The 26316-nt window shown below is 34.5% G+C and overlaps 1 protein-coding gene across 1 annotated transcript in view; it reads left to right on the forward strand.

Annotated features, from left to right (window-relative positions):
• LOC132556485 (proton myo-inositol cotransporter-like) overlaps positions 1-26316 on the forward strand; it is a 48164-nt gene that overhangs the window by 16743 nt on the left and 5105 nt on the right. The window contains exons 2-3 of the mRNA XM_060220895.1: positions 24820-24979; positions 25284-25495. Coding sequence (XP_060076878.1) covers positions 24820-24979; positions 25284-25495 — 372 coding nt within the window. The remainder of the gene's footprint in view (positions 1-24819; positions 24980-25283; positions 25496-26316) is intronic.

Genomic DNA, 26316 nt, shown 5'->3' on the forward strand with positions numbered 1-26316 from the left:
GTAACTTGTATGTGACAACATTGTCTGGTGTAACGAGTTATCATGATTGTATGTGACAACATTGTCTGGTGTAACGAGTTACCATTATTGTATGTGACAACATTGTCTGGTGTAACGAGTTACCATTATTGTATGTGACAACATTGTCTGGTGTAACGAGTTACCATTATTGTATGTGACAACATTGTCTGGTGTAACGAGTTACCATTATTGTATTAGACAACATTGTCTGGTGTAACGAGTTACCATTATTGTATTAGACAACATTGTCTGGTGTAACGAGTTACCATTATTGTATGTGACAACATTGTCTGGTGTAACGAGTTACCATTATTGTATGTGACAACATTGTCTGGTGTAACGAGTTACCATTATTGTATGTGACAACATTGTCTGGTGTAACGAGTTATCATGATTGTATGTGACAACATTGTCTGGTGTAACGAGTTACCATTATTGTATGTGACAACATTGCCTGGTGTAACGAGTTACCAGTTATTCTATGTGACAACATTGTCTGGTGTAACGAGTAACTTGTATGTGACAACATTGTCTGGTGTAACGAGTTATCATGATTGTATGTGACAACATTGTCTGGTGTAACGAGTTATCATTATTGTATGTGACAACATTGTCTGGTGTAACGAGTTACCATGATTGTATGTGACAACATTGTCTGGTGTAACGAGTTATCATGATTGTATGTGACAACATTGTCTGGTGTAACGAGTAACTTGTATGTGACAAAAAGATACTATTATTATATTTGGAGATGTTTGACCTTCATACAATAATGTTACACTTTAATTTTATTTTGTCACCGGCATCAATTTACATTTCGTCCGTCATGGTATTTGCACCGTTCCTAAATCGTCCGACCTTTATCTGAACCCGAGCTCTTCCTCATATACTTTATAACAGTATTATTCTCTAGAGGTAATCATGTCAAGCTATCACGAATTTCCGTAAACATGACAAATTCAATATCCTTGTAGTAACAGAATCCAATGTCTAACGTTTACGATCAATCACGTCAAATGGCTTGTGTCTGGACAGTGGACAGTGTCGCGGTCCTCAGAGCTATCTGGTGACCACTGTCCAGCCTTGAAGGTATGCACTAGTGATTGGTACGTTTATGTGAATTATAGCTGACAGCGTTACTGATTCTGTACATCCGATTCGTGCTGATGAATGAATCTAGTTGATGCCTGCCTTTCCATTTTGCTTTATCAGGATCTTGCTCACAGGCAATGATCCTCACTCCTCGTCGCTCTCCATGACGATCATCGTCTGACTCCGTGACGGAGATCTACGACCACATGATCGTCATATGATGACAATCGGGAAGAAAAATAGCATCAATTTCCGGTTCGTTGCGGTCACGAATGCAGCTTTATCACTGGAAGGTAGAATATCGTCATTGTGTTTGTCTTCAAAGACTAGACAATGTGATGGTCGTGACGCTACACGGAATGGCCTACGTGTGTTGAATACCACACTAGTGTTTCACTAATGGGGAGACGTTTGAGACAGAGAAACTTGAAAACCCTTTAAAGCTCAGTGAACTCAACCTTAATAATTAGCTGTAATTACATTGAAAAAAGTAATGAACAGTGCCGTTTATATTGCCAGATTAATTATTTTTGTCCTTTTACTGCTTAAAGATATTAAGTAATAAGTTTTGCTGTCTACAGATATGTCAGCAATTTTGTTTAGAAACGAATATTCCCTAAGCAGCCGATTGATTTACCGCTAAATGTTAATAAAGCGTAAGGGATAGGCTTTTTCTTGTAAATAATTAATGGTACCTAATTTTGCATCAACCGCATTTAGACCATAAATAAATATTGGATTTTTATAGTGTGCCTGATCTGTAGGAGAGATTAAAAGCCAGACTAAGGTTAAACATTACTTTTACTCCTGCTGATAATTCTGTCTGTCGGGTTCTGGACCACAACTTTGAATGTACAGTATAAAGGGTTGTACAAAAGACACACAGGTAAATTTGCACTTCTGAATACGATTTAATGTTAAAAACAGCCCATTACAAATAAAAGATTTAACTGCATCTTGTTGAACTTTTGTCCATCTGGGACAAGTTTGTAGTTCAATTCAAATTTGCCCTGTCTCATTAAACTCAGGAAGTTTTCTATTGGATAATTCTAAATACACTTTGAGAATAGTTTTAATGTAATCAATGACGTAATCTATAATTACGTATACAGAGTGGTAATACATTTCGAAGACCTCATCCACAGCAACTGTTACAACCAACATGATTGGTGTGGAACAGAAACTTATGCCTGTCTCTAACAGCCTTGTACTATTGGTTTATTATAAACTTGGAATATGACATTTTCTCTTTCTCTCTGTGCTATAAAGGTGTAACCTCAGCCTTGAAATGACGTAATCAATATAGATATATAGGGAAATTTTACTTTCAAATGACATGTTTTAAGTAAAAGATTCTTCATATTGTTCGACCACTCTTCGAAACGTGCTTATATTTTGTCAGAATGTAGTAAATTTATTCTTGAAACATTGCGTCTTATTGATTAAACTTTTTCGTGATGCGTGATAAGGTGGTACAAAAGACACGTAAGTGGTAACACCTTTTATAATAATTTGAAATGAGATAAATTTTTTTGATAGTGTATTAAACGGCATCATACAGCTGTGATCTGTTTTTTAAGACTCGTCAGTGCCGAAATCTCTTAACCTAAGTGCCAACAATTGAAAGTGATCATTCAAATAGGTAGAATCTGATGTCAAGAATCAGATGGTGAGGTGCATTAACCAAAACTCCAATGTAATTCATAATTTTTAATATTCAATCATTCCAAAAGAGTGGTCAGGTACATGTGTATTGATTAAAACAGGACATGCACTAGGACTCGTCATTTATGATAAGGAATTTAATTATTGAAACCCAGGAAGTGACACCAGATTGTAATGTTAGTGCGTTGTATTAACAATTTTAAATATTTAAGTCATATGGTTAAAATATAAAACGCTGAATGCGAGATCATTCCGAGTGTCTGGTTTATGAAATATCACCACGAAGGAATATTTTAGTTTCTACTTTTATTCGTTATGCTATCATGTGTCTGTTGTTTGCCTCTGTAATTGAAAGCGTCACTGCGAATTAAACCAAAGCGTTAAAGTGACACAGAAGAATGAATGACTCCCTCAGGGACAGGCTTCCGTAACGATGACGTGCATCCATCATCGCCAAGCTCAGCATGTCAACACTAGATAAGTGATTTTCTTGAGAAAATCGTTACCACGTAATGGCGATCTCTATGTATTATTTCTCAGACATCCAAACCTGATTCGATTATTCAATTAGATGAAAGGTAGTGCCTCCCAGCAATGACTTCCTTTAATGTGAGCGAAATGAACACGTGTTAGAAACGCCCACAGCCTCCGTGTTTGTTACTCGGCCGATAGTTGATTAGTCTAAAATTGAACAAACAAAAATGCTTTTAAACCACTTGCCTGCCATAAAAGGAACATAAAGTGTTTGAGACATTTGAGCAAACAAGTTATCCGAAATATCTATGTACAGTTTTTGCACACTTGTCAAATGTGAAATATTGACAGTCGATTTTACGAATAAGTGAATTATAAAATCTTCAATATATATGCAAATGTTTGCGAATAAATAACTTTTTATTAAGAAAACTCAAAGCAGGGTTCAAAATATTTTCTTGCGTTCAAGAAAGCGGTACTTGATAGGAATTTTGCTAGGAATAATTAGCTGTTTAAATTGAGAATGTCATCAAACTCATATTGTTTACAGATAGGGATTTTTCTCTTGATTTTGTTTTTATTTCTGTCACTTTCGCTGTCAGTGTCGTAGAGAAGAGTCTTATGGCGATGCACAGAATAGTGATGCTGCTCTTTGACACGCCTAAAGCTTTCAGTATTGCTCAGGAACATGTACCAATACGCTGAACTATGCACCGGAAATAAACAATGCAAACAGCAGTGAAATCAACAGGGAATCTCCATATGATGCTATATCGATGGTGGAATCGAGGATCCTGGTGTCAAATTTGATTGATGAGCATGTTAAAGCCAATATTGTAGAAAACTTGCATCATTCAGCTGTTTTGTCCTCCAAGGACTTGTCAGTTATTCTAAGGAACGTAAATTGTTAAAACCTAGAAGGCGTCTGAGGAAAATTAAGTTTGATCGAAATAAGTTATTGAAAAAGAAAAAAAAATGTGTGCATATATGTATTTATTTCGAGCCCATGCGTCAAATCAATATAACACGACATGTAGGTTATGGTCAACTTTAGGTACAAGTGTCCACAGCAAGGTTGTAAGGTTAAGACTTCAATAGAACACTATGTCTCTAGTCAGCATTGTGTTGCCTTTCCCGTCAAAATGTTCTGGGTTTTAGTGCTGGTCCGTGAATGACACACTCAAGGATTCTGTATTCGTTTCTTCATCAGAAAGTACTTTTTCTTCCTCCAAATGAATTGATTATGTTCTACCAAATGGGAAGTATAGTTCCAGCGACAAGGGAAAATTCATCATATTTAATTTTAATTAGTTTAACGTTGTTCATTTATCTTGCATTTCTTTAACATAACAGATATATTTTCATTTCACTAGTGTTGCCATCAACTTAGAAGTAGCAGTGAGACCTGTGATCAATATCTTGCAATATTAAAATACTAAAAGTTCCGAAATCACCATGGAATTCCCAATGCTTTTAAGACATAGAGTTCTCGAAACAACTTCAGTTTCTTTCGAACTTCTATCTTTCTTTTTTATTACTTTATTTCGTAGATCAGTTTTAGAATAGTCACTTGTGTGAAATTTTAATTCATGCCTCAAGAATTGTAACGTGTTTCTAAGAAACAAAACAAAAAAGGATATCGACGTCACCAGAGAGACGGCGTATGGTACATACACAGCAATTTGAATACCTTATTTATATCAAAGAAAATACTCATAACTTTTCTCATTTATTTTATTAAAGGAATTAAAATTAATTCAAATGTTAATTTCATTTTTAACAAATCATTCTTTCATTTTTCTTTGTAATTTATTTAAGTTAATATGCACGTGGAAGAATTTAATGAATGGAAGATAATTTAAAGTTTATCACGCTGCAAGCATTTAGCTTGTTGCATTTTAATGCAGGTAAGAAGCATTTGTTAGCACTTCGTTCCCAGAAATAATTGTATATATATATATATATGACACTGTATTGCTTTCGATATAGAAATATACTTCAAATGGTAATGCTAGAAAGGAATATCGTTCGTGACATGAAAACGACCGATAATTTAAAAAAAAAATACAGGAAATTTACATTTTGGGAATACAAGGACACAGTTCTAGAATAAAGCAGCTCTAATTAATCAGAGTTGGTTCAAAATCAATATGTTGAAAGCATTTTGTATTCATGCAGATCTCAATATGCCAATTTCAAATAACATCCATTTTGGACGATATGTAGAATGCGTCCTCCTCAGGCGAATATCAATGTTTAGATAGTGTAAATCCGATTGCTTCTAATCAACGAGTGGTCTGTCGATTGCTTTACTATAGCACTCTTCCTATTAACGCTTTGTACGAATTGTAAATTCACATGCAAGATTTTTAACAATAAAAAGCAAATACATAATATGACGATAGAGAATGTTCCAATACATTAATTATACTTGTTCAGATTACAACTCAAACAAAGATAAAATAAGATTTTTTTGTTTAAATCGGCAGAGTGTTTGTTAGGATAATGCTTTGCAAACACTGCCACCTGTGAGCGATCTCAGCTATATATACAACGCCTGCTTGTCAGCTTCATAAACCAAAGAGAATAAAAACCCTCGAAAACCATGAGGTTAAAAAGGGTAAAATTATTCTATGGGGATGTTAGGTGTCAAGAAAGTTAAAAAAAATTTAAAAGGCAGAAAAAGTATTTAAGACGTATTTTGTTATAATGATTCAAACTGATATGATATTGCTCTTCTGGAACTACTTATTCAGCGGTAGGCAAACGTCTGATTTTCCATTAGATTCATGATTGAAGAAATGAACACCATTTATAGATTACTGAATTGATGTACTTACTTGGGTTGACCTATTGATGCAGGCGACGCTTACCCTTCCGGACATCTCTTTTTCTTTTTATTTTACCCACGTTTCGTCGCATTTGAAGTGGATTAAGATTCGGGTGATATGTCAGCATTGCCTTCATTGATTTTATCTGGTCGTTGTAAGAAATCTGCCAAGTTAAATCAACCTAACAACTATCCACATCATACATATAACACACAATCGTAATTTGTCGAATACTCGTAGAAAATGCATATATTCACGCCTGGATTATGATATTTTCTAAGAGTATATGGTACCAATGTCCAATTGGCGTAAACTACTCAACATGAGGAATTCATGACAAGTGACTTCATATAAAACTAGGGCATAATATGAACAAAAGCGTGATTTAGTCTCCTGATAGATAAAAAAGATAATAAGACTTGGTGTTCCGGAAGAGTAAGCGTCTTCTGCTTCATCGATGACACATGTTAATATTTATCAATCCGACTAAGAAATGTCACGTTCTCAAATAAGAACAAGGTATACAATAATGGAACCAACAGGCAAACTAACGAGTATCAAACACTTCCAGCTTTATACTTTTCGCCGTAGAAGTGAGTATCGGCTAAACCGCATCAGCCCGGAAATAAGCATATCTTTATCTAAATTTTCAATGAACACCGAAGATAGACACGGCGGAAATTTTTATAACAGCAATACAGTTCTTGTTTCCGGTTAGTTTGTATTATAGATAAATGTAATTACATTTTCTTTTACAAATGTTAGTCATAACATGTAACGACTAGGACAATTAACTTATCCGGAGGTTGGGCTATTTATCGTTAACTCTTAATTATTTTCTATTGAGCTGGTAACAGGACATCGTGTTAATATAATAACATTCAATTATTTCTATTCAATCTTCTTGTGTTAATTAACTTCCACCTACTTCAATTTATACTATTAAACATTTTTGCACGTTCTGCGTTGAAGCAAATCAAGTGCCATATATGGCATGCTGTGCGTGATATAAGACTTTTACAATTCTTTACAAACCTGATCGTACGGGTAGAATACAACAACACATGCTTATAATGTAGTCTCTGACCGCCAACGAAACGCTCAATGCCCTACCCAATCTACAACTATCTTAATTTGACTTTCAATAGTAAAACAAACATGTATTATATCAAGGAGATATATCAGATAGTTGATTAAGTAACCTGGATGTAGCAGACATCTTTGGACGTACATTCATGTAACAGCTTATTCTAAATTTGTATTTTGGATAAAGATTCAACACAAACATACTCGTATATAAGAATCTATACACACATACAAATTAATTTTAAAAATCAAATGCAATTGATGATGACAATATGTCCGGAAGCTTTGCACAAAACCAAATGATGGCAATTACAAAATAAGCTAATCAATCGCCTCACCAATGAGTGACCTTTGTGAATACGATGCCGAAAACAAAATGCTGACAGTTTCAAGTTTCACATATCAACACGCACGCCCACTCAGAATTTATTTTTCATTATCGATTACTTCACCCAATTCATAATTAATGGGAACTCTGTGGCCGTGGCGTTCATGTACTTTCATTGTGGGCTCTGCATCTCTGTTTGATTAATAATGTGTTGATTGACTTTTAAACAACGCCCTTTCTAACATTTAGGAGAAACGTCTGTCGTTGCAGTTATTCTTGGTGTTTTTATCGTTCCAATTCTCTGTCTGTTATATATATTACGTCACAAACCTTGACCCTGGTTATCCAATGTATAGTTCCCACTAATAAACATTAAAAAGGGCTAAGTGAGACATGCTGTTTCATAGATTACCAGGAATTCGACACTTAACGACGCACTTGACGACACGGCATGATATTTGTATTACTACAGCAAGGAGGGGATGTCGTATAATAACAAATATTGATGATTATTGAAATCATTGTTATCACAAAATAAATCCATTGCTTTACAACAACCTTTAATTACGAGTTGTTCGAATGGGTTTCGATTTGTCTTTTAATCATTTTTTCTTCCTTTTTTTTATTTTTCTTTATGATTTTGTTATGGCACTTACATTTTGATTCAGACTTGTAATGAAGACGGATTATGCTGACAATGAGCTCATTCTGTAGGTTATCCATCAGAGAAAGAAGGATTTCCCTTCCATTTCGGACTCGCAAATACCCTGAGCTATTGCAATCGATTCTCTCATCCTTTCCCATTTTACTTTAAGAGGATATTAAGGAAATTTGATGGTGTGAAAATTGAACTATTTTATGGTGTATGTCCAATTTCAATTGAAAGCTATGTATATTGATTTTACACAAGAATGATGCGATAAGACAATGCTAAATGAGATGCCTTTAGAGCAAGCGTGTCTAATATGGGTCGCAGTATTATTGATTAAATTGTGTTATTTGCACATCTACAGTAACAGGAAATGGGTTCTTTGCATACTTGTCAGTTATTATATAGAACTGGTTTACAAAGGACAATAATCTATCGAATTGCTGAGCGATCTGTAAGTTGGATGTAACAGCTCATTTATTTATGGATACATATTTCACAATCGCTTATTTTCCTTTTTTACGTTATTATCTTCTTTAACGCTTTTGTTTACTATACACTAAAATAAGACGTTATTAAAATATATTGATGTATCTTAACTGAACACAACTGCAACAATAAAAAGTAAACTGACCCCACAGATGCAATTTTTATGCTATACTTATATGATTAAATAGAAGTGATTATCACTAAACTCTAAAATATGTTAACTATACAATTAGTGTTCTTCTAAAAAAATAGAAATAATTTGCATGATATATCTGCTGCGTACTCGATACTTTTAGAATCTATTACCTACTTGGATCGACCAAGAATTACAGCGCGAGTGTCGTCGATGAAGCAGAGGACACTTACTCTTCTGGAATACCTGGTCTTATTCTCCCTATACCTTTGTTTTGTTATTTTGCATTTGTTTTTGATCTGGTTTTTTTGTTTGTATTTTTGTTTTGTTTTGTTTTTTTTTTTTTTTTGGGGGGGGGGGGGGGGTTAGGGGATTCGTATTTTGTCCTAGTTTTATCTAAGTAGAATTGAATGTAGATCCTGTTGACATTTCGGTATTTTCGTTGTTGTTTTCCTTACTATTTTTACATTCAGCATTATTAATACAAATGTCTTTTTGTTTAGGTTTCTTATTTCAATATAAAAAAGTAATGAAATAATGAATTCATGTCTATCGGTATGTTAGACAAGTTTCCTGTTTATAGAACTACTACAATAGTTTGTATCCTATTGATTGTAACGATGTATTTAGGAAGACCCTTAAAACCAAAAATCAATTGAGCAATGTACCCCCGGCAGTCCGTAATGGTGTGTGTATTGCCTGCAGGACGCGGAGTCTTCTCACATGTCACAACCTCGTCTCGTCCTAACTTCTATGTCTAGGCTAAAACATCAGTTACCATCCATGAGCTCCTTGCGGGCAAGACAAGCGAATTATGACAGACAGCAATATCAATCAATGGCTGCTGATTTATTGATGTCAGAGCAACCAACCGGGACATTGCTGAGACGAAAATTGGAGAATATCGAATGTCGATATGATAAACAGCTATTTCGGGCTCATTTGGATAAATAGTTAACAACGGTAAACGGAAGAATAAGGGAGACTAATTATATTCTCCGGGGTAATTTAACTACATCATTTATTTCCCTTCTAAATGCATCATCTGACAAAGATTTGTTACAGGCAAAAGTGCACGGGAGAGGTTGTCACCAGAATTAATATGCGGACGTGCAGTCGATGAACAGTTCTATAAAGCACTCGAATTCGAGTATGCTATTAACATGCCTATCGAATTCTGATACAATCCCTTTTGTGGAATCTATTGAATATGTTGAATAAGATTAAATCGAAAACAAGTAAATTGTGGTGTAGTTCAAATGTGTGCAAAATTAAGCCTGTATCAAAGACAGATGCATGAAGTAAAAGCAAAGCCTTGTAACTGAGCTTGGTTCAATACAATCATGTCAAAATCGGGTTAGTTAAACTATTTGATCTAAGTCAGACGTAGTGATGATTTTTTGTTGAAGTCAGGACATTCCTCGTCAAAAAAGCATCATGGAGTTGTCTTTATAAAGACGGAGTCATTATTGGTACGTTCCACAAACTGCCGTCATTGTACTAACACTGCCACACTAGCTCCATTCTTTAGAGTGGCCTTCGAATTGACTTTACCAATGAAACAAGACAGGCTGTCATAGTTATTTTAGATCAAATGTTTCGTATCTTTTTCACTCTGATAGAACATGTTACGGAGTTATGTACGGTCATTAATCTAAATGATGTTTTACAGCTTCACTGGAAACAATACCACAATCAGGAATGGTTGTTAGGCACCATACTGTACCTTGAACAAATATATAATATTACATGTACTACAAGCACATTGGAAGCAATACCACAATCCGGAATGGTTGTTAGGCACCATACTGTACATTGAACAAATATATGATATTACATGTAATACAGACTCACTGGAAACAATGCCACAATCCGGAATGGTTGTTAGGCACCATACTGTACACTGAACAAATATATAATATTACATGTACTACAAGCACATTGGAAGCAATACCACAACCCGGAATGGTTGTTAGGCACCATACTGTACATTGAACAAATATAATATTACATGTACTACAAGCACATTGGAAGCAATACCACAACCCGGAATAGCTATTATATACTGCACTGCGCACCGAACAAATACAAGATATTACATGTACTACAGACTCACTGGAAACAATACCACAACCCGGAATAGCTATTATATACTACACTGTACATTGAACAAATACAAGATATTACATGTACTACAGACTCACTGGAAACAATACCACAATCCAGAATAGCTATTATATACTACACTGTACATTGAACAAATACAAGATATTACATGTACTACAGACTCACTGGAAACAATACCACAATCCAGAATAGCTATTATATACTACACTGTACATTGAACAAATACAAGATATTACATGTACTACATGTAGCAGTGTATATCTCCTCTGCCACATACAGACTCACTGGAAATAATACCACAATCCGGAATAGCTATTATATACTACACTGCACATCGAACAAGTACAAGATATTACATGTACTACAGACTCACTGGAAACAATACCACAATCCAGAATAGCTATTATATACTACACTGTACATTGAACAAATACAAGATATTACATGTACTACAGACTCACTGGAAACAATACCTATTATATACAATCCAGAATAGCTATTATATACTACACTGTACATTGAACACAATACAAGATATTACTATTATACAGACTCATACAATACATGCTATTATATACTACACTGTACATCGAACAAGTACAAGATATTACATGTACTACATGTAGCAGTGTATATCTCCTCTGCCACATACAGACTCACTGGAAATAATACCACAATCCGGAATAGCTATTATATACTACACTGCACATCGAACAAGTACAATATATTACATGTACTACAGACTCACTGGAAACAATACCACAATCCAGAATAGCTATTATATACTACACTGTACATTGAACAAGTACAAGGTATAACATGTACTACAGACTCACTGGAAACAATACCACAATCCGGAATAGCTATTATATACTACACTGCACATCGAACAAGTACAAGATATTACATGTACTACAGACTCACTGGAAACAATACCACAATCCAGAATAGCTATTATATACTACACTGTACTATTATATATTGAACAAATACAAGATATTACATGTACTACAGACTCACTGGAAACAATACCACAATCCAGAATAGCTATTATATACTACACTGTACATTGAACAAATACAAGATATTACATGTACTACAGACTCACTGGAAACAATACCACAATCCAGAATAGCTATTATATACTACACTGTACATTGAACAAATACAAGATATTACATGTACTACAGACTCACTGGAAATTGATACACTGACATATCGATTAAGGATATCAAAGACTCAGAACATTTACTCTGTTTGCTTGAAGCTTTTGAAAAAAACTAAGGAAAATTTATACCATCAAATAACAATCTTTAACTATGAGATATTTCCTGCCATATAACCAAAAACATATTGGAGACAAACCTAACGATCACAGTATGTATTTCTCACAAATGTTGCTTTCGATGTGATCAACTTATTTTCTATTGCCCAGTGTTATTTTTGGTTTATTGCGATATAAACCCTTTTGCCGTCTTCCTTTGATTTCAAATTTGGACCACGCAAAGCATATTCAGCATGTACAGTACTGAATGTTATTTAGATTAACCAGGATAAAAGCGAATCCATTTGACATATCAATTTCAGATAGATACCTCATTATATCTTTAGAGTTTTAAAATCTTCAAAAATGATGTAAAACGGGAGGAGAACAAACATCTTATACTGCTACCAAACTTCACTTGTTTAGAATTATCTCTATTTGATATATAGTCTTATCATTTTTCATCTTTTTTAACCTTACCGATTTTCTTAACCCATTAAGTCTTCATTTCATGTTTGATTCTTTCCAATCCTCTCATTTTCAAAGTGTAACTATATATTTGTGTGTAATTGACCTATTCTATAAAGTTTAGGAGTTACTTTAAATGAACTCTTTCATATTAATGTATATTTGTCATATGTTTCTTTCTTACTTTCTTTTTCCTGAAGCAACTGTTGTCACTATAAGGAAAGGACTAAGATAGACAATGTTTTTTTGTCAATAACATTGGTTGAGGTGGACTGGAAAGAATTTATTTGTTTCCAGTTACGTTACACAGTACCAATTATCACTAAATTACTTAATACTTAGAAATAAGAAACTTCAGAAAACGCTGAAATCATTTGTAGCTATTATTTGCAAACTTCCTGACTAGAAGGACGAAATAGCTGTATGAATCACTTAATTCAGTTTGGCTTTACTGTACCTAACTCTAAATTTGCATTTAAAGTACTATTCGCCCTTATCTGTATTTTGTACATCATTTTATGCTGAATATGTGTTACTTTTATACTTTAGGTTTTCTACAGAAAATTCAGTTAACGATGAAATACTTATGAATAGTTAATATCCAGCAAAAGCTTCCTACCATGAGATTCTCAAATCTGCGTAAAATATGATTAAGTCGGTCATGATAGCGCAATTATTAGTGTATCAAATTTTACAAAAATCCGAGGTGTGTGGTTCGAACCAAACTCGGCTTGGTTTGCGTTTCTCAGGAAGCTGAACTCACGAACGGTAGTGTGCTTTCCTGGCGTCTCCTTGTGCAAGGCAATTTAGCCACAAGTCCTAGCAACAACAAGGAAACAACACCTTGGCATAACATTGGTTGTTCAAAGTCAATAAACAATAAAATTATCATGTGTTAGGGATTATTCTAACTGTCATAAATCGGGTTGGGCCATAACACGCTGGAGAGATCAAGTTTTAAGTAGGAAAATCTTATATTCATGTACTCGGTGTATCTGACACAATATCTAGTCTGCCTTTTTTGGTAACAAAAAGGGTGATGGTATTCACGTACCTTTTACGTAAATTAGAAATTGGAGCGCAGGTTGTATGATATATATATATATACGAAGATTGTAGGATGCACTAGATCAATATAAAAAACAGCCATCGCGGAAAATATATATTAGAAGTCAATTAAGTGAGATTTTCTGCGGTTCTCTTAGTACGTACATAACTGTTGTTTGTAGTTCCGTATTCCGTGATGATTCTCTGTTGGCAATGATTTGAATGCAAATACCTGATTATAAACGTAGGCACGGCGTAGTATTGTCAGATCATGTAATTAACACATATGATGTCCGCTGCGGGTCTTATGGGTCGATCGAAGAACCATAGACTGTGAATCAAGCTCTACTAGTGTTTTTGTATCCCTACCCAAGGTCAGAGCTTGTGATACAAAGACAATTACCGGTCTATTGACTCGCTGCTAGTCTAAACCAGAGGAAAATGGTCATCGCTTTTAATGCCATGAGATGTAGCAGTCGGATATATGTCATGTGATGTAGCAGTCGGATATAAATACGGGAAACACAATGTTTATTGAATAATTACACATTAGTGATGTCGTGATATCCAATATCCTGAAGTAAAGCTACATATTCAGGGTTTGCGTTGGCTCCGATGTTATTGTCTAAGGTTTGGTATCTAAACGGATTGTTTTCACAAAAGCTAAAGGGAGATGTCCCTACGGAAGCGTTTCACTTTTACAATTTGATGCATTTTGTTAATTTTATCTGCTTTCATATGAAAGCGCACAGAAAGGCAATGTAAACGTACAGTGTGTGGTAACATATAAATTTAGCACAATATTGAATGTTTTCCGTTCCCATTGCTAATACACTTCTGTTGTCCTCGCTTGCTAGAAATACAGTGTCTATGTCAAAGAATACACGATACATGATGCGTCCTCGCGTGGCGTCCGAGCTCTCATGTTCTATTTTGATGGATCAGTTTTGATTCCGGATTGACATTTTATAGCGCTCTGCCATCAGTTTTCAAATTCTGATCTTACAATTGTTTAGGAGATTTTGCTCCTATAGAATAAAGACTTCAACTTTTTTCGAAAGACATAAAATTCAAGTCTATGAACAGACAGAATACGTTTATTAGTAATAAAAGGTCGTAACCTTTAAAGAGAAATATCAGACGAAATCGATCGTTTTCTTTCAAATTTTGAGTTATTATGTCCAGATCTGGACGTTTGGAGCAATTACAAGCCCACACACGTAATGTCCATACACGTAATATACACAAACCTATACAGGTCGGAAGGGTCATGTGAATCTTCGCCAACAATGATCGACTTCCATCATAAATTCCCTCAAAGGAGATAACTAGCCCATGGGAATGATTATTATACAAATATGCCATCAGAATACACGGCAAACAATACATGATTTCGCATAAAGATAGAGGAGCTATGTCTCGATCTATGGTGTTCTCCTTCAACACAATCTATTCGCGATGGCAACGTGCTATCAGCGAGAGCCAATCTGAATGACAATGAGATAGAACCAAAGCTACAATGCTTTCGGATAGCGTTCGATAGATCGAAATATACGTTATCTCTTAGGCATTTTCTTTATATACAATCCATACAAATCACATATTTTGTTGCAGTTTACAGAATCTCAAGCCGGAAATGACTTTCATTAAGGTTGTTTTATACTTTGAGGTATTTCATTTGAGGTGGCATTCTTTCCCATTTGTAATATGTATATAATACCAATAGACATTGACCAATTCCATCATTCCACACAACGAAAACTTAGGCTGTCAGATAGTATTCTGACAATGATGAAAAGCAAATTGATATAGCGTACCTTTAAAGATGATATAGGAAATAAACCAATTGTGTATTGTAACGAGATAAATATTTATTCCTGGAATATAAATGACGTAAGCAAGCAACAGTGCAACACAGTATACATTTTCCCGTATTTACCATTTAAAATATACGAATGGATGAACCCGCTTAAGCACGGACGGCGGGTGACTGAAATAAGTCCTTCAGTTCTATTGCAGAGTAAGATTGTTTAACTGACCTAGCCAGGGGCCACATAAACGTATGGCATACTGCGGCGTTCGTCAGTCTGCGTCTTGCCATAAGCATTCTCGCAAAAATGGGACTCAATTTTGTATAAATTGATGGGTCGGACTTACCTTGGCCCTGAACGTCTTTATAATTCTTCAAGAAGAAGGTTGGATTTTTTCAAACAAATTTTGTCTGAAGTAAAGGGAAGAGCAAAGCCCCATAAGGAAAATAGAGGGAATTCTTTATATCCTTCTTCTGTAGGAGTCTGTACGAATTTGGACTGAGGCATCATTGGTTCATGGGACTCAGCTTTGTACAAACGATGGATCTCAGCCCCCTAGGGGATGACGGGTGGGGCCAAGTTGGGGAAATGGAGGAGATTCCTGCAGCCGAATTCTTTAGGAATGAGGACATTTTGTCCAAACTTGGCCTTAAACATTCTTTGGCGAAGAGGAAGCAATGACCACGGTGGGTCTGACCCATTTGGGGAGGGTTGAGCGGGGACCAAGAGAGGAAATACGTTTTGTTTTTTGTTTTCTTTAATTTTGTACATACAATGGGAAGCCTCTTGAATGGCAAGGGCAGTGCTTGAAAGTACAATGAGGGAACAGAAACAGACCTTCGGAATTCCTTTTCCTTTAGTTTGTATTGGGCAATTTCAGCAAGAGAAAGCCATGAAAATAACCAAAAATACTACACCAGAAAGGACATTAAAATGCAAGTCTTCATACCTTTATTTATTAGACAATCAATTCTAATTCAGATTTCAGTAAATGAAAATCATGGTATTTATTTTCTACAATGGTAGTTACCTCTCGAAGTTGTTTTAGCCAGTGCGTGGGTGCCTCATCTCAATTTGCTTGTCTGGCCAGATCTCCTATTAATAAGCAACAATATCGAAGAATATTCTATTACATGAAAATACAAGCAGCGTTTATATCAATTATAATATTTTTTCAGAGGAAGAGTCGGCGTAATAGCCATCATGTCGACAAAAAGTATGACGAATTAAAAATATTAAAGTACAAGCCTCACGCATAACGATAGGCAGAAAAATTCATTGATATCTTTGAGAACACATATTTGCCTAAATCCTCTTATAAACTTCGGGTTGATGTTGGAGCTACCTTATTCATTCAAATAAAAATGCTCGTAATTTCATGTAATGAAATAATGATTTATTGATCCTAACTAAACGCTGACTGCCATGCAGATTTGGAGACTACAACACTCTTCTATATTGTTACTTGTCGATCCACGTACTAGTCCTGGCCAGCCAAGGCAGTTGGGATGGGGGCACCCACGCACTGCCTTCCACGTCATTAGTGATATATATATACACCATGCTAAACCAACTTCCAGGAGCCCGTTAATCAATATCAACTACCACTGTAGAAAACAAAAACTATTATTATCCTTTATCGAAATCCGAATTATGATTGATTGTCTTCTAAATTAATGTCCATGCACTGTCTAAGAAGTATGTCTATCATATGAAAAAACCGACTGTATCATTGTGTTGTCATTAAATTGTCATTGTATAAGGTAATATGCGACTAATGTTGTATTGTCTTTCGATTAATTTTACTTTGATCTAAAACAAATGTCTCTGATATCAGTATAAACTTGATCAGAGGCCAAAGCAGCCACTTTGCCATATTTGTAATGAAGCTTGTCGATTGGAATCAAATTTCCGCAATAAGATCCCTAGAAACAACGTCTCTGACTTTTCTATTGTATTATGGATATAAATAGATTGGAAAACAAAATGATGCTGAAACGACTTGTCATTTGATACAAAATGCTCTGTTTTAATTTCCATTTTTGTGTTTATTGATATGTCTTGTTTTACATGATGTTCAATCCAAACACTCGGGATGTTTTATTTATTCACAGAAATATATTGGCATTAAAATAGAATTACATAGATCGTATGCATTTTATACAGCAATGAAATTTCGTTCTTATTCTTTAATATTTCCAAATGACAAAGAACCTAATTACGATAAATGATTTTTTCAGCCACAGCGTTTTTTCACACTTTCCTTACAAGGTAGTGTACATATTTTAGCGATATTTTTTTTTAGTTCCTCTATGCCGTTAATATAGCAATTAAAGAGAATGCCCCCAAGTAAAGGTATTGAAGTGAACATAAATCAGTTATCATTCTCGTATCATTATCAAACAAAAGGGACAAGGTGGATGTAATATATACATATTTGAGAGCCAACATATATCTAATATGACTCAAAAAAGATTAATCGTGGTATGGTTCTATATCTTTATTTAGTACAATACGTAGACCAATGTTTTTAATATCTCAGAGCAAAGAATGACTAAAGTTAAGATAATTGGTACATTGCTGTGATGTCATGCGAATTACTAGGATTTATATATTAAAACTATTTAATGAAAAGAACTTACAAAATGACTTTTAAAATTCCACGACAGAGGTACCATTCTTTCAAACCATTGCCTACATATTTGGTTAGTGTTCTACAAATGTTCTGAAAATGTCTTTAAGCAGATAACAAACAAAAACAAACATTTAGATCGTTTATAGACGTCATTGTTTAAAGTACTCCTTGTGTTTTTTTTTTGTTTTTTTTTAAGTAAACAATTCTAGTCATGTGACCGGTAAAACAGATGACGATGATCTATCGAAGTGGTAAAAGCATTTCCCACTCAGTGGTGTCCCCCAGACTAATAAGGATGCGTGCTTCACCGAGATTGTACTTCGGTTAAGCCTAGTTGTTAATACATCGTTACGCTGATTTTTTAAGTCAGTTATGAAATTAATATACTGATGACATATTTTGTAGTCATTCAACTTCCACAGATAAACAGAACACGCTAGTATAACAATGTAAGGATATTTAGACAAAATGATGACACATTTCGTTAATTGTTATTAATCATTTTTCCATTTTTTCATGACTTTCATACATTAAAAATTTCAAACAAATGAACTATTTTCAGTTTGCGTTGAAATATCAGAATGAAAGAACACGTAATTGTAATATATGAGCCATTTTACGACACGGAATAGATTGTCACATTTGAAATCGTTATGAAATCAGAATTGTCATTTGATATCAATATTTGTCACTGCTGTCACTGCTTTCGATTCTGTTTATTGTGATTTGATGTGTATAATGTAATGCTTTCACTTTTTTCACGTTTCCGATGAATATAACTACTTCCTCAAGGCTATATACATATACCAAAGCCAACATATATTCTTGCTGTGTGTTTCGCCTTTGTTCCACAGGATGTCATATGTTGTTAATTTTGGAATATAATGCATTATCCTCCTGACACTAATTACATATATGAAACGCACTGCTTACAAATATATTGTAATAGGCGATGTTTGTGGGAAATTAATTTACCTTGTGTTTATTTACTTTGAAGAGAAGAAAGAACACTTTTTATTGTTCTTCTATTGGGAACATTTACGCTTTTTTAAATATTTATTTTTAATATGCATTGACAAACTCCGCATCATCTTTATGAATTCCTATTGAATTTGGTAGTTCATAAATGAAATGTAGATACATTCATTTACTTTAGGCTTAAGGATATAAGTGGAAGCACACGTCTAAAAGATAGAGCCTAAATCTCAAACATTGATTTTGTGATTTTTTTTTAAATCGCACATGTCTATGAACTGATGTCCATGTATATTGCATACAGGCAAAACAGATATCTCCTGAGATTTTCGTTCGCTGCAGAAATGTTAGCATGATATTTGATCATCTCTTTATTGACCGCTAATATGGCGAAATTGAATCCAACATCAATATTTCATTATATTAACATTGTGAATTTTTGCCGAGGTTTACACTTATTCAGACAAACATATCTCGTTTCACTTAATGCGTTTAATATAGGCATAGATTTTAGAAGTTTTATTTATTGAATTAGTCTAATATCAGTAATGAAATCATATCACTTTATTTTGGCTACATAAAGGTCTCTGCCGAAGGGCTGTATTGATTCATTTGGAATGTTCTTTTAATTAAGACCCTCTGACCAGAGAGCTCGCTTGTGCTTTAAGCACTCTTAGGGCGGTAGCGCTAGTAATATAAGGATAGCAATGTTTTGCTTGACATGTTTTCGTATTTTCCACTACTCTTACTATTGATTAAGCATTTGTGAAAGAAATAAAGGAAATGTAATATTCATGATACTCAATTTTTATTAGTGGATCATCATTATCAGTTGTTTATGCATATCAGAGTACACAAGAAAAAAAGATAATGCATATGCAAAAAAATACAGGACAACACTTACTTATTGCTAAACACAAACAATAAACATGTAAATAGACTCATGAATATTCATTGTCTGTTCTTCGCACGCTCTATGTCATTGCTATGACAGTCTTACAGTCTTACGTAGAGAGAGGCAAAATATATGGGAGAGCTACACCTAACATGACTGTTGGTATTATCAAAACTCTTCAGAAGTAAGACCTCAACGATAACTTCATAAGAAATGCTTTGCCCGTGCCGCCCACTCTTGATTTTTAGACTACGGTAGTAATACAAGACTTAGGTTACAAAATATAAACAAACATCCTAGATTGACAGACCCATTTGCAGAGTCAGGCCAGATCTTATGAGGTCTGGGTGAAGTATTGTAAGGAGAAAGGTCATAAAAACCGCCTATTTTGTCTGACGAAACTCATGGAAATAACAGCAAGTATGGAGAGGTTGCTGGAGGCATACGTTTATTAAACCCTTAAATATAATGCAAATCTGAATCAGTTATAATCAGAATATACGTTGGATCAAAATCTGTAAAAATTGGACAACAAAAAATTAAGAAGAGCTATACCAAACGGCATTATAGGTCATAGATATTAAACTCCAGAACGTTCTAACTAATCTCTTTATATTCCTAGTTATTTCAACATGATTCCGTGTTAAATTTGGTTATCAACATATAGTCAAAGCTTAAATAGCAAATAGGTTAGGCTACTTACAAAATTCAATGACATGCAAGGATAGTTAAAAACAATCGCTACTGCAATTTCGGTAAATAAAAAGCGGACGTAAAAATATCCTTTTTCTGCTCGCCCATTGTCCGCCATCGTTTACAACTTGGTATCGATTTAGCATTGATAAATATATATTTCATTTATTTATTTAGCAATCTATCGCAGAAATGTTTCTGTTTAAATCAATTCAGTTTCGACTTTCAGCATTGATATGAATTACTCATAAGCTTTAGTATTTGGAGAATATGCGTGGGTAGATTCGATCTATCGCCGACAGAAATTGAGGTATTACACCGTTGGACAGTGAAATTACTGACAAAGTTTTGTGGTATGAGGTTTGTGTAACATGAGACGAGATCAATGATTTCCTGTAAAAGCATGGATGGGTCTGGGTGGTCTTGCTTTACAGCGTAATTAATCAGATGAATATGCAATTAGTGCCAAACATACTGTCATAACGTGACGATAAACGATTATATAACGGCTTTAATTCTTACGTTACGATACGTATGATATAAAGCATACTATCAACTTAACTCATGTATATTAGATGAATTGGCTTAGCACCCAAGCTAAAACTGTATCCTGAGTTATGTGTTAGCAAACCCATTGTAATAAGATACAACTCTGTTAATAGAAATAAAGGAGAGGAAGATTGTGTAATTTTTATTTGTTTTGTGATCATTTGACATATGAAATTGACAAGTGTAATGATAACAAATGAGCCGTTAAGAAATTGGAGTGACATTTAATCATACATATTTTGATTCTTTCCAATATATAGCGCTAGTCAAAGCATTAAAAGCGATATGTTTACTAAAGGCTGCCCGTTGGTAAAGTATAACATCAAATTATCAACATTCTTTCCTACTGATAACGATTTTAGCTGAGGGTGCTTTCAAGCAAGGGAAAACTCTGCTTTCTTATCGACTATAATTTCCCTGGCATTGCATTAATACAATCTCTGTTGTGCGATTATACAACAGTCAAAGAACCATGGAAAAAATTTCGACTTCTCCAAATTTTGACTCAAACTAAATAAGGTTGACGATATCAGTTTCCTGGCGTTGATTTCGGTTGAACGATGTACAGGCCACGATAGCACGGAACATCGTGATACCAACAACGAAATTTTGTATGTTATATGAAAATAATTTCTCTTTACTCCTTCTATTGTTTATTCATCCCAACAACAAAACAATAACAACTCCAATCAAATAAATTCGTACTTACGTCGCTACGTCCCGCACACGTGTCCACTACCTAAAGTGATTGCGAGACAATGAATTTCAAATGCATTACTAATTTCTACTGAGGTTGAAACAACGAATTATCAACCGGCAGAGATTGTATTTCTCAAAGGTTACATAATACTTAATTTGTAACATCATATTCACATCTTAATTTGACATTGATTTGAGATATTACATCTTAAAAGAGAGTTAAAAGTGTTTCCTGGAAATAATTGATAGCATTTCAGCATAAAACGATGTTGATATAATGTTTTCCCTAAGTGGTAATATAATAATCAGTCACATATCCGGAAGGTCACAATGATCCTACAAGGAAAGATAATAAATTGCAGTTTATTACAAACCTCAATAATTACTCTACATACATATTTCATTGCAATATTGCATGCTTTGTCTCATTACTTCTGCTACAAGCGTTTAAGTGTTGATTAATTCTTGCCATCAGCGGAAATGATCTTCTGTACAAATAAATAAATTCAGAACTACATGTTAACGGCTGTCGTTATTGATGTTACATAACAGCTAGATCAGTGAATACGTTATCGTTGACGTAGTTTCGTAATTAGGTCATAATTTAAAAGAACGTATACCTGTATACAACATGAATAATTCAAACAACACTGACTTGTATACCTATAAAACAGACACGCATGCCTGCATGCTGTTTTACTGAGTAGAAAGCAAACGGACGTTTAAATAATACATTTAAGCTGATATGCATCGGAATACTACCTTTTTGGAAAAACATCATTTTCTTTAGAGCAACTCAATTGGAATTGTTCTTATATCTCCATAATATTTATATTGCTAATTTCAAGAAGCATGGTTTGGGAATAGGTCAAAAGGCCGACATTCAGACGGAACGCTGCAACTGGTGTTAACGCTGGATTTGTTTACGAAACAGCGGCTATATCTTCAGACGTCTGAGCATCGCTGACTAAGCAAACACGACAACGTGCTTTGACATGAGTTGTACAAAGGTCAGGACGTAATTTTCTTACGTATTTGCGTTGCAAGGGACTGGGAATAAAAACCCGGGGTATTCATCCCATTTTAATTATACGGGTCTCATGCCGATCGATCAAGATGTCCTTTTTTCATACTGTAGGGAATATGGATATGGACTTCAATATACAAGTCATTTTATGATTCATTGAAATATCCCAGAACAAAATAGGCACTGTAATGTACGGCAGTCTGCAAAATATTGATATCCTGTTTCAAATACGTATATGCAAATGTAGATGTATGTCTACTATTTGCTTGTGTATTTTAATGGATTTCGATAAACACCATATACCACTGAAGCCAACATAAGTTACGCCATGTCTAAATCTTTTTTGTTTCTAATTACATTATTAGAGCTTTCTATAAAAGTTGTTTTTTCGCTACAGGCCATGCATATAGGACGTTAGAGGTGAAATCGACAGTTCACAATTACATAATCGTACGAGGCAACTAATCTGGTGATCCTTTCCAGTCTCTCTTCACACTACCTCACATTTGGTTTGATTTTAGTGTCTGCACAAGAGTTGATGGCTACGAATTCTCGGTGTTAGGTGTAAGATATTCAGTCTGATGGCGCTATAAGAAAGGAGTCGTCAATGGACTCAGCATTTATGGTGCTGTCATTATATGACTTTGACTGTTATGAGGACGTAACTTCCATTCCCCCACACCCCCATCGCTCTCCAAAAATGTCTCGTTACACTACTTCAGTAAATGATTACCGTTTAAGTTAATTGACTCACAGAGACAAACTGTAAATGTCATTTTTTATGTTCGCAAGAATAACGTTTGTTTCTTCTTCGGTCTACGAATACTGTTATCTCGCGTACTTGAATGGCAGTATATGTTCCTTCACATGTCATAGATTTTACAAAAGAAATACAAGTCTTTCAAATCTTTCGATAAAAAAATTAGTAGAATTAGATACAAGAGTGTCAATAAAGGAATTAATTTACATCACGAAGCTGTTTGCCAGCATCTGTCTAATAGCTACCTGTCGATCATTTCATTTTTATAAATTATACTGACTTCCTAATTCATGACTTTTTGCCTTAGTTTTTTATACATCAAAACACTATTCGAAATCATTAAATGATTAGAGGGAATTATTTTTTATGGTTTATATATTGTATTGTTAAGGTAATTTTACAGCATTGTATAGCAATGACAGTCCAGTCTTTCTTCAACATAGTCTTTTTCTCCTTGTACTTTTTCACGAATTTGCTTGTGAAGCTTTCTTTTGTTCATTGCAAGTTATATTCATTTTGAGTTTAGATTATGACTATTTCTAAAGTCAGTATTTTCCTGTGTTATTGATGATGCTAAGATATTTTTCTTAACCTTAACAGATTTACTATCGATCTAAAACAATTTTCATAAATCTTACAGAGATATAACAATATTGCACTTGATCTGATTCTTTTAGAATTTAAGGATGTTTTTAAAGCATTAATGTTGATAGTATTGCAAATTATTATTGTTACTTGAAGACCGCTGGAGCTTTAGCTGTACTATAATCCAACCAATCTTTTCATAGCACTCATCCCTGATTTTTTTTTTTTTTTTTTTGAGAGAGGGACTATTTTCTTGCATTGCCTCATTCATGTATACATAAAAACGTCAATGTAAGACATGTTCTTTTAACACCGTCATCTTAATATTTGTTTCTAAGAAAGGTTTCATGCTCCACGAGATTGCTGTGAGCAAGGAGTATACACGGAAATGAACCAATTTTTCCCGAACACTAATTATATTGATAGTAATCAATTAGCTGCGAAGATGAAAAACCACATTTCAATAAAAACTGGAAATATCATCATACCTCTCACCAACTCATTTTAATGTTCTAGGTATGACATCGACAACAATCCCGATGTACTTGGCTGAATGTTCTCCAGTTCATATTCGAGGTCGACTTGTGTCAACAAATATTGCTATGGTTGCTTGTGGACAATTCGTAGCAAATGTCGTCGACGGCATCTTTGGATGGGATGAATCGACAGGATGGAGGTATTTTAAAGCAACAAATAAGTTTTCCTGATGCTCAAATTTCGTGGCTTTCCAAAATATATATAATTTCATGGTTACGTCTTGTTCATGAAATCCACCAGTGCTATATTGTCAGTTTTTATTCGTTTATTATAAATGAATTAAATCATGGATTCAACGAAAATAAATACCCCACGAGAATTAATGGTTTTACAAAAGTCGATATCTATTTAGTCGTTTCTTTTTAATAAGCAGTTTTATGTACTTGTACTAATGACATTATCCCCATGCTGTATTGTATATGTTTTGGTTTTGTTTATGGTAGGTATATGCTAGGTCTTGCTGGTATCCCGTCATTCCTGCAGTTCCTCGGTTTTATAATGATGCCCGAGAGTCCTAGATGGCTCATTATCAACCACAAGGACGAGCGGGCACGGAGAGTGCTACAGACAATGAGGGGACAACTGGACATTGAAGAAGAATACGAGTCAATCAAAAGCAGCTGTCAGGAAACAGAAGTGGAGGAACAAAAACGATGTAGGCATACTTTGTTTTGATCATTTGTCTATTTCTTCATAGGTTAACTACATCAGCGGCAACAAAGTCTACGCGTTTATGTAGATATTCCGATTCTATGTATAATTAAACAGATCTTTCCGGCGTTAATCTAATGAAACTGTTTAATCACTTGTTCTTTTGCAATATGAACCAATACTTTCAAATAGAATTTTTCAAACTTATCTTTTATCATTTCTTTATACTGATATCCATATAAAATCATTAATTGAACTTAATCATCTCTGCGCAAGTAAAGGATGATCGAGTGGCGCATTGGTAATGCACTCGTCTCTCAACAAGACGTCCAGGGTTCGATTCTCCGAACGGATGTAAAACGGTATGTGGTCACCTACCCGACCACATGGGTTTTCCCCGGGCAATGCGTTTTCCTCTCACAGTAAAACGCCTCTCGCAATTCAATCTGTTCCAACAAACCTGATTAGTATCAGCTAGAAAAACGTTCATACAAAATCAGCTTAAACGAAAGCTTAAAGCAGTGTGCAAAACAGTGTCAGATGAGGTGTTTAACAATGAAAGAGAAGATGATACATCAAAAAATTATTTCTTTAGTTATATCATAGAACTATGAATAAAACCTGTAATATTAATATGATAAGAAATATTGATCTATAAGGTAACTTCAGAATATTAATTTTGATTTAATGAAACTTGATAGTCTGTGCTATATTTCGAATGTCCCCTGAGTACGTGTCTAACAAACTTATTTCACCTTATCAGTAAGACTCACAATGCATTCCTCGTTCCTTATATCCCTGTACATAAAGCCGCCCCTTCTTTTC

Source organism: Ylistrum balloti, unplaced genomic scaffold (genome assembly GCF_031769215.1).
Source record: "Ylistrum balloti isolate Yb309-2 unplaced genomic scaffold, AGI_CSIRO_Ybal_v1 Utg370572, whole genome shotgun sequence".
Taxonomy (NCBI): Eukaryota; Metazoa; Mollusca; class Bivalvia; order Pectinida; family Pectinidae; genus Ylistrum; species Ylistrum balloti.